This window comes from Amphibalanus amphitrite, unplaced genomic scaffold (genome assembly GCF_019059575.1).
Source record: "Amphibalanus amphitrite isolate SeventyFive unplaced genomic scaffold, NRLGWU_Aamphi_draft 002512F_arrow, whole genome shotgun sequence".
NCBI classification, from domain to species: Eukaryota; Metazoa; Arthropoda; class Thecostraca; order Balanomorpha; family Balanidae; genus Amphibalanus; species Amphibalanus amphitrite.
This window is the reverse complement of record NW_024883937.1, coordinates 21,012-34,722: the sequence shown is the minus strand read 5'-3', so window position 1 is coordinate 34,722 and position 13,711 is coordinate 21,012. Positions and strand designations below refer to the sequence as shown.

At 57.5% G+C, this 13,711-nt stretch overlaps 1 protein-coding gene across 1 annotated transcript; it reads right to left on the bottom strand.

Moving 5' to 3' along the window:
* Positions 1 to 8,082: 8,082 nt before the first annotated feature.
* On the bottom strand, positions 8,083 to 11,004 carry LOC122377095 (isoleucine--tRNA ligase-like; the record flags this gene model as incomplete). Its single annotated transcript, XM_043357053.1, has 2 exons — positions 10,197 to 11,004; positions 8,083 to 9,983 (listed from the first exon to the last, which is right to left on the bottom strand). Coding segments are annotated over exons 1-2 (2,709 nt in total), but the record flags the coding sequence as incomplete, so codon positions are not given.
* Between the last annotated feature and the right edge of the window lie 2,707 nt (positions 11,005 to 13,711).

The following is a 13,711-nucleotide window of genomic DNA, read 5'->3' as shown; positions in this document are numbered from 1 at the left end:
CCCTGGCCCGTCGCATGGCGCAATCCAACGTCACACCAAATCAGATTTCACAGGCTCCATCGGTTCGCAGCATCTCAGCCTGATGTTCTGGCTGTCGGCTGGCACGCAATGGGTGTTTCTGATCCTGGCCGCACTTGGCATTCAGGGCGGTTGATGTGTAACCTGCTGGACGGGATGGTCGCGGTGGAGGCGCAAGGCCGAGGCGGACGGCCCTTCTGGAACGAAGCCCCGGATCGCTACGCCGATATCGCGGTGCTGGTCGGTCTTGGTTACGGCTGGCCGCACCTGGACTTGGCTGGGCGACAGCATGTGCGGCGGTTTTGGTGGCCTACGCGGGAGCTTGGCGCAGCCCAGGGCTGACACCTGATTTCAGCGGACCTTTTGCGAAACAACCCCATGGCACACTGGCGCTGCCTTAGTGGCAATATTCGTGCCGCAGATCGCGGGCATCGCCACCCTGAAAATGCCTCTGGATCATCGCGATCGGTGCCCTGGCACCGCCCTGCGCCGCTCGCGTAACATCATTGCCCTGCGCACACGCCCGACGCGCGTAATGCGCAGCTCAGAAAAATTCACCGGATCATATCAACCGCCGCCGCACCGCATTTGGCACCCGGAACTGTGCGATCCACTGGCTGATCGCGCGCTGCATCGGGCGCCTTTTCCGCCTTGATCAGCATACGCACACGATGCCGCCCGCGCACCCGCGCAATCGGGGCCGTGGGCCGGGCCGAACAATTGCGCGCCAATCGCCTGCAGGGCCCATCCCGGCGCGCCTTTCGCCGGCAATTCAAACACCATGCTTCGCATCTTCCGCCGACAGAATATCCCTGCGAGACGCCCGAAAGGCGGTACAGCGGCTTGCTGACGTTTCCGTGCATTCGGCCACCCAGAACCCTTCCTCATCGCCGGACAGGATGGACGGATCACCGGATGGTCAGGCTGAAACGTCGAAGCAGGGCAACACCGCGACGTTCCGACCGCCCGGCACGACCCCGCCACCTGGCGCATCAGCTGAAAGGTGCGTTCCGCGCCGCCCGCATATCCGACCCCTGCAGGCCCAGATCGCATCATCACACCAACCAGCGTGAGCAGCGGGAAGTTGTGGCCTTTCGCTACCAGTTGCGTGCCAACGATGATATCTGCTTCACCCGCTGCGATGCTTTCAATACGTTCTTTCAGGGCGCGGGCAGAGCCAAACAGATCTGAGACAGGATCGCAATGCGCGCATCCGGGAAGCGTTCGGCTACCTCTTCTGCCATCCGTTCGACGCCCGGCCAACCGCGCAAGCTGCCTTCGACTTCGCAGTTTGGGCAGGCCTCGGGCACCGGTTTGCTTTCGCCGCACTGGTGACACATCAGGCGTTTTCTGAAAACGATGTTCCACCATGCGGGCGTCACAGAAATCGCAGCCAATCTGCTGACCACAGGCCCGGCAACCGTGGTGGGGCATAGCCCCGTCGGTTGATGAACAAAAGCGATTGTTCCCCGGCTTCAAGCCGGCGTTCCACGGCGCTGGCCAGCGTCGGGGAAATCCAGCGGCTGGCGGGCAGTTTTTCAAGGCGCATATCAATCGCCTTCATATCCGGCATTTCCGCGCACCAAAGCGCGCTGTCAGTTCACGCGGTTATACTGCCGCTTTGCGCGTTGCTCCAGGTTTCCAGCGAAGGCGTGGCGGACGCCAGAATAACGGAGCAGAGCAAAGACTGGCCCGCAGAACCGCCATGTCACGGGCGTTATACATAACGCCTTCGTCCTGTTTGTAGGATCCGTCATGTTCTTCATCAACGATTATCAGGCCAAGGTCACGGAGGGCAGAAACAGGGCCGAGCGCGCGCCAACCACAAGCTGCGCCCCGCCTTCGCCGACCATCCGCCAGGTGCCCTGCGTTCTGTCAAGGTCCGCCGGAATGCCATTCGGCGGGGCGTGCGCCAAACGGGCCTGAACACGGGTCAGGAATTCCGCTGTCAGGGCAATTTCCGGCAATAAAACCAACGCCTGGCCCTTGACGCAGACAGGCGGCGATGGCTTCCATATAGGTTTCGGTTTTGCCCGATCCGGTCACACCCTTCAAAAGCGTCGTGTTTATATGCCCGCTGTCGACCGCTGCACAAAGCGCCCCGGAATGCTTCGGCCTGTTTCCGGTGACAGGTGATACCCCCCAGATCGGTATCAAGCGGCGGGAAGGCCACATCGCGCGGCGCATCAATTGTCCTGCACGACCCCTGTTTCACAAGCCCTTTGACCACAGTCGGGCCAGTATCGGCGGCCTCTGCCAATTCTTTCAGGTAAATCCCGCGCCGCCGTGATCTTCCAGCAAATGCATCACGCGCCTGCGGGCATCGGTCATGTCGATCCGCCTCGCCGGTGCCAGGGCGTAATCTTGCGCATAGACGGCGGGTTCATCAGACCTGGCGCACGCGTGGCAAGACGCAGCATTTGCGAGAGCGGCGTCAGCGTATATTGCCCGGCCACGGATCAGGAAATCGCGCATCTCTTCGCGCATGGGTGCAACATCCATCACACGCGATGCCGCGCGGATTTTCGCCGGATCAAACGGCCTTCCCCTGCCCCCCGACAACCCCCAGAACCTTGCGGGGGCCCAGCGGAACTTCCAGATAGCCCCGGCGAAGCAGCCGCCTTCCGGGGCTTTGTAATCAAGGAAACGGTCAATCGGTTCTGCGGTCAGAACCGAAATCAGCTGCCCTTCCTGAAAAAACTTTGCCCTGTCAAGTCATGCCTCTGGCTGTTTCACGGGTGTTCCCGCCTTTTGGTATTTACAAAACATCTGTAAATTTTGCGTTATTCTTGCTATAAACCGAAAAACACAAACAATCGAGTACAGTAACAGGTATGAGCGACACAGCCGCAAATGCAGCGCAACTGCGCGAAAAAATCATTTCCACACCTGAAATGGTCCTGGAAGACCCGGATGTCATGCGCGCCCTGATTGAGGCCAATGACCAGCAGACCGCAGCAATGTTGTTGATCTGCGGTCCGTCCGCGAACCGGCTGAAGCCCGCCTGGACCGTCTTGAAGGCACCCATCAGACTGTGATCGCTGCCGCGCTATGAAAACCTGGCCGGTACCAATCAAATTCACCGCGCTGTGCTGAAATGCTGGATCCGCTGAGTTTTGAAGAATTCCTTCTGACCTGGGCGATGAGGTTGCCGCCATTCTGCGGGTTGATTCTGTGCGGCTCATTCTGGAAACCCATCAGGAAGAACCGATGCCTCACTTGATCGCGTCGGATCTGTTCTGACCGCTGCGGTGCCCGGTGTGATTTCAGATTACCTTGGCAGCCCTGTGGATGATGCACAGCGCAAAGTCCCCTGCGTGCGGTGAATAGGGGCGCGGACTGGCTGTATCTGGAAGACGAAAACACCGTTCAGTCCGAAGCCGTCATTGCCCTGGACCTGGGCGAAGGCAATCTGCCGGGCATGCTGCTTATGGATCAAAGACCCGGATCAATTTCATACCGGCCAGGGCACAGATCTGCTGACCTTCTTTGGCGGCGTTTTTGAACGCTCCATGCGCCGCTGGCTGGCATGAGCGGGGATAAGGGGTTTATCGCCCCTGCCCTGACGGATCTGCTGGAACGCTGGCTGACCACCGACAGCGCGCTTGGGCGGATCTCGGAAAACACGCGCAAAGCTTATCAGACCGACTTGTTGGTATTTTTTGCGTTTCTGTCCCAGCACATGGAAAATGCGCGCGGCGTTGAAATGCTGCGCGATATTTCTGTCACCGATATGCGATCTTTCATGGCCCATGAACGCGGGCGCGGGATTGCAGCACGATCGCTTGCACGGGAACTGTCTGCGGTGAAAAGCTTCTACCGCTGGTTTTCAGAACGCGATGATTTTGACGCAACCGCCGTGATGATGACCCGCGCGCCGAAGTTCCACAACAAACTGCCCCGTCCGCTGGCGAAAGACGCGGCCAAAGCCGTGTTGGAAACCGCCGCCCTGCAATCAACAGAACCCTGGGTGCAGGCGCGCGATGTTGCCGTTCTAACCCTGCTGTATGGCTGTGGCCTGCGGATTTCTGAAGCCCTCAGCCTGACGTTTGCCGATGTGCCCCTGTCTGACAAATTGTACATTAAAGGCAAAGGCGACAAGGAACGTCTGGTGCCGGTGATTCCCACCGCGCAGGACGCCGTGGCGCAATATCTGCGGCTTTGCCCTTTTCCCGGTGAAAAAGAACACGCCCTGTTTCGCGGCGTGCGCGGGGGGGCTTTGTCGCCACGTCAGGTGCAGAAAACCCTGGCAGATGTGCGCATGCAGCTGGGCCTGCCATCCAGCGTCACACCCCATGCCATGCGCCATTCCTTTGCCACCCACCTGCTGAATGCCGGGGGAGATCTGCGTGCCATTCAGGAACTGCTGGGCCATGCCTCGCTTGCCTCAACCGAGGCCTATACAGCCGTGGACACCGCCCGCCTGCTGGAAGTCTATGAGAAAGCCCACCCACGCGGTTAACAACGGGTAAAATCCACGATTGCCTTCCTGGCACTGATGCGGCATGAGGAAGCCATGACTTTACAGACCAAAGCTTACGCCGTTCACCTGCTCACCGCCACCGGTGCTGTTTTCGCAATGCTGGCCATGTTGGCCGCTGTCGAAGCAAACTGGAGCCTCATGTATCTCTGGCTGGTTGTGGCCTTTGCCGTTGATGGCGTGGACGGGCCGCTTGCCCGCCGCTATGAGGTGAGAAAAACGCCCCGATCTATGACGGTGTGCTGCTGGATCTGATTATCGACTATCTGACCTATGTTTTTGTGCCGGCTTTCGCCCTGTTCAAATCCGGCCTGCTGGACGGCTGGGCCGGCTGGCTGTCGATCATTGTCATCACATTTACATCGGCGCTGTATTTCGCAGATGCACGTATGAAAACCAAGGATAATTCCTTCTCCGGCTTCCCCGGATGCTGGAATATGGTGATCCTGGTTCTCTTTGCAACAGCCCCCAGCTGGCCTGTGATCCTGTTCATCGTGATCGCATTCTCGGTGACCATGTTCCTGCCGCTGAAGTTCGTTCATCCTATGCGCACAGAACGCTGGCGTCCGGTTACAGCCCCGATCGCTTTCCTCTGGACCGCCTGCGCGGGCTGGGCGGCCTGGGTTGATTTCCATCCCGAAAGCTGGGCGCTTTGGGGCCTGATCGTGACCAGCATTTACCTGGCACTGGCCGGTATTGCACAAAGCCTGATCCCGGCGCGTTCTGCTTAAAGCCGGGTGATCGCCACACCTGCTACAATCAGAATGGCTGAAATCGCCTTGCTGCGTGACATGTTTTCGCCAAAGATCAGCCAGCCGATCAGAACCGCAAAGAGAATGCTGGTTTCGCGCATGGCTGTGACCAGGGCAATCGGCGCCTGTGTCATGGCCCAGACCGCGATGATGTAAGACGCATAGGACGCCGCAGCCCCACACATCCCCAGGACCCAGGTTTTGCGTGGAATACGCAGGATCTGCGTGCCATGCACCCCGATCATCAGGGCCGGATAGGTCACCGCTGCAATCACAAAAAGCCAGCCCACATAGGCCACCGCATTGTCCATTGCGCGTGCGCCCATGCCATCAACAATGGAATAGCCCGCCGTCGCAAAGGCCGACCCAATCGCAAAGGGCAACATCCGGCGGGATTCACCGGATGTGAACACCCCCCGCGCCATCAGGATGATCCCGACACCCAGCAGGGCAATGCCCATATAGCTTTGCACCGACAGATATTCCCCCAGCACAATCACGTTGACCAGAAGCACCAGCATGGGCGCGCCCCCACGGGCAATCGGATAAACCCGCGACAGATCCCCCTGCTGATAGGCGTAGCCAAGAAAGAACTGATAGGCCGTGTGGAAGGTCGCCGAACACATCAGCCAGATCCAGACCTCGCCCTCTGGCATGGGTTGCGTGAAGATCGTCACAAGCCCGATCAGCCCATGCCCCAGCGCCATGACCATCATGCCTGCCAGCTTGTTGTCGCCGGTCTTGATCAGGGCGTTCCAGCTGGCGTGCAACAGAGCTGCCATAAGGATAGACATAAAGATAAAGGCAGACATGGGGGCGCTCCGGTGGTTCCTGCCCCGAGCAGTAGCCAGCGACTTAACCGGCGCAACTTAATTTGTCATAAAACTGTTACATTTCCGGGGCGGCACCGTAAAACGTGCGGAAATATCACGACAAATCCCGGGGTTGTCGGGGGTGATAACGCCAGATCAGGGCATGACCCGTTCAATCTGGTCAAAGCGCACTTCACGCACCGCCTGCCAGTTTCCATCCGTGACAATGCTGCGCAGAACAAGGCCGGGGTCACGCGCGTAAAACCGCACCATGAACATCGGATCGACCCCTTCGAAATCGGTCCGTTCATGGACCTGCTGCGCGGGGTAGCTACAGGGGCCGATATGCACGGTTGTGTTGCGGATCACTTTCCAGGTCACATCCCCCGGCACCTCTCTGCCATCGGCAAAACGCAGCCGCAGATCGCGTTTCAGGCTGCGTCCGAACCGCAGGTTGTCCAGTTCTGCGGGGCTGACATCATAGGACAGGCGCATATGGTTGTTCTGCCCCTCTTCCCAACGCTCCACCGTCATCAGCGCGTGGGCTTCACGGGTATGTATAACACGCCCCTGGCTTTCACGCCGTTCAGACAGGCCACCGGCATCACGACGAAACACGGAAACAAAAGACGGATCATGCCGGGTCAGCCTGATGCCTGTTTCCAGATCATCCGCAATCGGGCAATCCTGCGCGAAAGATGCTGTCACCCCGCAGATTAAAATCAGAAGCACAAAGGAGGTTTTCTGCATTCGGAACCCTCAGATCAAAAGGCCCGCAGCCCCTTCATGCTTTAATAAGGTGACTTTCATTTCAATCCCGTTAAGCCCGCCGCCTGCCCCGGAAAAACCACCAAGGCCCGTCGCTGACAAAACACGGTGGCAGGGAATAATCACCGGGATCGGGTTGGCACCACAGGCATTGCCCACGGCCTGGGCCGGGGTTTCTGTGGCTTTGGCGATATCGCCGTATGTCACGGTTTCGCCAAAAGGAATGGCGAACATAAAATCACAGACCGCGCGTTGAAAATTGCTGCCCTCAACCCAAAGCGGCAGATCAAATTCCGTCAGTTCATGGTTGAAATAAGCCTGCAACTGCCGCGCCCCTTCGCGCAGCACGGCGGTTTCTTCACCCACAGGATCTGCATTCCACAAAAGCTGCGTGATCACGCCGTCTTTTTCAACAAGGCCAAGACGACCGATGGGGGTTTCTGTTGTTCCGGTATTCATAAGGGTAACATGGGTGCAACCGGGGGCATTCACAAGGGAAAACCCGTTCCGGAAGCTGCGCAAATGAGAACCATGAAGCCCGATACATGCCCGAGGATTACACCTTCTACTTCGGAAACTGCATTAAATTCCCCGGCGTAAACCGCCCGATTTCAGTATCTTGTCCTCTGGTTCGCTTCACTTTTTTACGCCAAAATCTCTGTGTTGTGTCATGGCGAAGCTATCTCCACCGATAATCTCCCCAGTTTCCGCTGAAAGCTGCAGACAATAAAGACTATGGTCCCAATCGAACCAGCCAAAACAGAAAATCTCGCCATCACGTAACTGGAGTTTTTCGATATTTCCTTCGAAGATACCAACGAAATTCCACCTTAGTCCGTTCGCATCAAAACAGGCGACATCCCCCGCACAACCATAGCTTAACAAAATTTTTTGCTGATCATCCCCAACGAAGCCCAAAGGGGTATCGACTGGCTGCTCCGTGATTTCCGTTTTCCCGTCAACATCAAGAAGCCAATGACCATACAGTATGCCACGCCCCCCCGGGAGTTCATGAATCTCTTTATCCGAAAACAAAGGGAGCGCAAAAGTAACGGTGCCTGATTCAGAGTGCATCACCCCAATCGCATCGTGATCGCTCAGTCGGGTTCGTCTCGTCAGATTGATATCCACCTGCCCGACAGCAGGAGGATATCCGATCTTAATTCTGCCATTGCAGAAACTGCGGAGCCTGACGTGGTCAAACTCCGCAGCGATTTCATCCCAGCGCGTCATTACAACGGGAACAGGTTGCCGGGTGGCTGTGGGTGCCGACGTCTGGCAGGATCTTCCAGCAGCGTTGGCATTTGTCGCCATCGGCTTTCTCAAACACCACGCCCACGCCTTCGGTTTCCGGCAGGCGGAAGGCCTCGGCCGGGCTTGGGTCGCCGGTCAGGGTGATGGAGGATGTGATACACATGTCTGCGAAGTCAACGGATTGCACCAGGGCCAGCACGTCTTCATCGCGGATATGCACGACTGGGGCCGCCTCAAGCGACGCACCGATGACTTTATCGGTCCGCTGCACTTCCAGCGCTGCGGTCACGACACGGCGCACCTTGCGCATCTCGGCCCATTTCGCGGCCAGGGGTTCATCCAGCCAGTCCGCAGGGGTGTCTGGCATATCAACCAGATGCACAGAGCTGTCCTCGCCCGGGTGACGTTCCAGCCAGACCTCTTCCATGGTGAAACACAGGATCGGGGCCAGCCAGGTGGTCAGACGTGCGTGCAGGATGTCCATCACGGTCAGCGCCGCGAAACGGGTGTTGCTGTCGCCGTCGCAGTAGAGCGCATCCTTGCGGATGTCGAAGTAGAAAGCGGACAGATCCTGGGTCGCGAATTCAAACACCGCGCGGAAGACGCCCTGGAAATCAAAGGTGCGATAGCCCTGACGCACCTGGTGATCCAGTTCGGCCAGACGATGCAGAACCCAGCGTTCCAGTTCCGGCATATCCGCAGCCGCCACGTTTTTATCCGCGTCATGTGCATCCAGCGCACCCAGCATAAAGCGCATGGTGTTGCGCAGACGACGATAGCTGTCGGCCACACCTTTCAGGATTTCAGGCCCAATGCGCTGATCGGCGGTGTAATCGGTCTGGGCCACCCAAAGACGCAGAATATCCGCGCCATATTGTTTGACCACAGTTTCAGGCACGATGGTGTTGCCCAGGGATTTGGACATTTTCATGCCCTTTTCATCCAGGGTAAACCCGTGTGTCACAACGTTTTTATACGGTGCGCGGCCCTTGGTACCGGAAGCCTGCAGCAGCGACGAATGGAACCAGCCACGGTGTTGGTCGGTGCCTTCCAGATAGACATCAGCGATGCCATCCGGCGCGCCATCTTCACGGTCACGCTGCACAAAGGCGTGGGTGGAACCTGAGTCAAACCACACGTCCAGCACGTCATAGACCTGATCATATTCCTCAGGGTTCGCAATACCGTCCAGCATCTTTTCCTTGAACCCATCGGTGTACCAGACGTCAGCACCATCGACTTCAAACGCCGCTTTGATACGGGCGTTCAGATCAGCACTGCGCAGGATGTAATCCGCATCAGTTGGCAGTGCATCTTTTTTGGTGAAACATGTCAGAGGCACACCCCAGGCACGTTGACGAGACAGAACCCAGTCAGGACGTGCTTCGATCATGGAATGCAGGCGGTTACGGCCGGATTGTGGCCACCATTTCACCAGCTGATCGATGGAATTGAGCGCGCGTTCACGGATGCTGTCACCCATTTCGCCCATACCATCATCCAGCTTACGATCCACGCTTGCAAACCACTGCGGCGTGTTGCGGTAGATAATCGGGGCTTTGGAGCGCCAGGAATGCGGATAGCTGTGTTTGATCTTGCCACGCGCCAGCAAGCCGCCGACCTCAACCAGCTTGTCGATGACGGTTTTGTTGGCGTTGCCTTCCTTGCCCTTGCGATCAAGGATGAACTTGCCACCAAAGAACGGCAGATCCGCGCGGAAGCCACCGTCATCCATGACGTTATAGGTGATGACCTGTTCCAGCATGTTCAGATCACGGTAAAGTTCGAATTCCTCCATACCGTGGCTTGGCGCGCAGTGCACAAAACCTGTGCCTTCCGTGTCGGTCACAAAGTCAGCGGCGCGGAAATCACGGATGTCATCCCATTCGCCATTGCTACCTTCGGCACCCGCCAGAGGGTGTTTAAGCCCAATCACGCTCAGTTCATGCTCACTCACATCACGGACGCGGGTATATTGACTTTCCTCAAGACGCGCGCGTTTGAACACGTCAGCCGCAAGGTTGTCTGCCAGCAGATATTTATCGCCAACAGAAACCCAGCTTTCCTCAGGTGTGCCGGTCACTTCATAAAGGCCGTAAGCAATGTTCTGACCATAAACCACGGCTTTATTGGATGGGATTGTCCATGGTGTTGTGGTCCAGATGACCACATGTGCCCCAAGCAGATCGCTATCGATCGGCTGTGTCAAAGACGATTTTGGATCCACGGCAGCCTCGACAACCTTAAACTTCACCCAGATCGTGAAGCTTTCTTTGTCGTGGTACTCAACCTCGGCTTCGGCCAGAGCGGTTTTCTCAACCGGGGACCACATCACAGGTTTGGAACCCTGATACAGCGTGCCGTTCATCAGGAACTTCATGAATTCGTCGGCGATCACAGCCTCAGCATGGTAATCCATGGTGATGTAAGGATCCGCCCAGTTGCCTGTGATGCCCAGACGTTTGAATTCGTCGCGCTGGATGTCGATCCAGCCTTCCGCGAACTTGCGGCATTCCTGACGAAAATCAACGATATTGACCTCGTCTTTGTTTTTGCCTTTTTTGCGGTATTGCTCTTCGATTTTCCATTCAATCGGCAGACCGTGACAATCCCAGCCCGGCACATAACGCGCATCATGGCCCATCATCTGATGGGACCGCACGACCATGTCTTTGATGGTTTTGTTCAGCGCGTGACCGATGTGCAGATGGCCGTTCGCATAGGGGGGACCATCGTGCAGGATGAAAGGTTCACGTCCTTCGCCCTTTTCACGCAGGCGGTCATACACCCCGAGTTTGCTCCAGCGATCCAGCCAGTTTGGCTCGCGCTTGGGCAGGCCTGCGCGCATGGGGAAATCGGTTTTGGGCAGGTTCAGGGTGTCTTTATATTCGACGGTTTGTTCAGGCGTATCGGCGCACATGTTCTGTGGTCCTTATCGGGGAATTCCAGGGAAGATATGAGGGCGGCGCGCGCGTTGCATACGCCTTGTCCCGGCGGCTCGTGTCAGTGGAGCGCCGGGCATATAATTCGAATAATAATCGCCATCATATGTCGCATAAGGGCCTTATAGGCCTGTGCACCACGGGCGTCCAGCAGGAGTATCGGTATTTTTGACGCGCCACCGGAGTTTTGCAAAAACTCCGGGTAAATTTCTTTGAAAGAAATTTATTGCCGGCTTCCATTTCGACACGATAGCTGTAGCATCCTGCTATGCGTGTTTTTCTATTCTGTCTGTTCGCTGCATTCTGTACTGCGCCTCTGTGCGCAGAACCCGTACAAATTCCCGGACCACAGGGCCCTCTGGAAGGCGAATACCTGCTTCAGGGTGCCACCTCCAGAGGTGTGCTGATCATCCCCGGTTCCGGCCCGGTGAACCGTGATGGCAACCTGCCGCAGACAGGCACAGAAACAAACATGTACCGATTGCTGGCTGAGGGGCTTGCAGCAACGGGTATTGCCAGTCTGCGCATCGATAAGCGCGGTATGTCTGGCAGTGCAAACGCCATTGACGATGCAAATGACGTGACAATTGAAGCCTACGCCCAGGACGCACGCGACTGGGTTAACTTCATGGCACAGGATCTGGATTGCATCTGGATTGCGGGCCACTCGGAAGGCGGGCTGGTGGCCCTTGTGGCCGCACAAACTCCGCCGGAAAACCTTTGCGGCCTGATCCTGATGGCAACTCCGGGCCGTCCCCTCGGCCCCCTGATGCTGGAACAGCTGAGAAAAGCGCCGGACAGCGATGCCTGGATTGACGATGTGCGCCCTGTCATTGCGGCGCTGGAAACGGGTTCTACACCAGATACATCAGGCCTGCCGGTCACGCTTCAGGCGCTCTTTCGTCCTGCCCTGCACCCCTATCTGCACAATCTGTTTTCCTTTGATCCTGCAGACGTTGCCCGTGACTGGCACGGCCCCGCGCTGATCCTTCAGGGGGACGCGGATATTCAGGTGACAATGCGGGATGCCGATCTGCTGGCCGACGCGTTCCCCCAGGCCAGACGCATAACTATGTCTGGCGGCACCCATATTCTGAAAGCGCAAATCCCCGATCGCCCTTTCGCCACCTACCGCGATCCGTCCCTGTCCCTGCATCCGGATCTTCTTCCGGCAGTTGCAGCGTTCATCCTGTCCCCCTAGAACCGACTGCTTCGGTTCATTCCGGGACGGAACCGCTATGTCCCTCCCCGGAGAACGCGATCAGAGCATCACGCAGCGCCTGTAGATCTGCTTCAAAATGCTCTTTCTCGCATAAAAGCCCCATTCCCGTCGCATCCAGCATCTGCATCACCTGCTGTTGCACCTCCGGAACGTCCGCATCACCCAGCTCCGCCAGGACACCGCGCGCCATCTCGCGAGACAGCTGGTCATTCTCAGTCACCAGGTAATGCACCATAATTTTCACGTAATGGCTGCGATCATGGCAGGAATAGTCATCGGGCACCCCCTCAACAGGGTCACCGGAAACAATTCTCTCAGAATAATAGTCATCGCAATGGCAGGCCAATTCCCGAATATATGCAAAACTGTATTTCTTCCTGGCCATGAAACAATTAAATCAAAGATACAGACCTGCGGCAAGTCACCCTAATGACAGCAATTTGTTTCCTGATAGTTTCGCCAGAAAACCTGCAGGAGCCCCCCATGTCCTATCCCGTCCGGCGTTTTCCCATTACGGCTGAGGAAATCGATCGCGTAATGGTTAAATTCTACGCCCGTATTCGTGTGCACCCTGTGCTTGGTCCGGTGTTCAACGGGATTATTGGCACGGACAAAGGCGAATGGGCCGTGCATGAAGACAAGATCGGGGGCTTCTGGCGCAACGCACTTTTGCGGGAACAAAGCTATTCCGGCAATCCGATGCAGGTGCATCTGGATACGCCGCAGATCCTGGACGAACATTTCCCCCTGTGGCTGGAGTTGTTTGAAGAGGTTCTGACGTCAGAGCTGCAACCGGAAACCGCCGCCGCCTGGGGCGCGATGGCGCATCGGATTGCCCGTGGCTTCCGCATTCGTATGGCCGAAGACCGCGCGCCAGAAGGCGCACCGCCTCAGCTGTCTTTCTGATTGCCATTTCGGCCGAACAACCCTGCCAGCGCATTGCTGAGAACCGCGGTTACGCGCGGTGGTTTCCGGGCTGTGAACGGCAGCGGGCGGCAGACCTCCATCGCGGCAATGCCGACGCGGGCTGTCAGCGCACCATTCACCACGCCTTCACCAAAGCGACGGGAAAACTTAGACAGAACCGATCCCCCCGCGACCGAACCAATCAGATCATCGCCCACCGCAACGGCACCTGTGGCCGCCAGATGTGTCAGGACAGAACGCATCAGCCGCCAGTTCCCCAGACTGCCCGTGCGCCCGCCGTATAGTTCCGCAATCCGGCGGATCATGCGCAGATTGGCCACGAGCGCCGTCAGCACGTCGGCAAAAGCCAGCGGCAGAAGGGCGGTAACCGTGGCAACCTGGCGGGCAGCGGCTTCGACCTCACGTGTTGCGGCCTCATCGATGGGTGTCAGGATTTCAGCTTCGGCCAGGGCCAGATGGGCATCTGCATCATGGGTATCGCCCTGTTTTTCGGCAAAATTCTGCAAAGCCCAGGTCAGCTCATCACGCTGCTGATA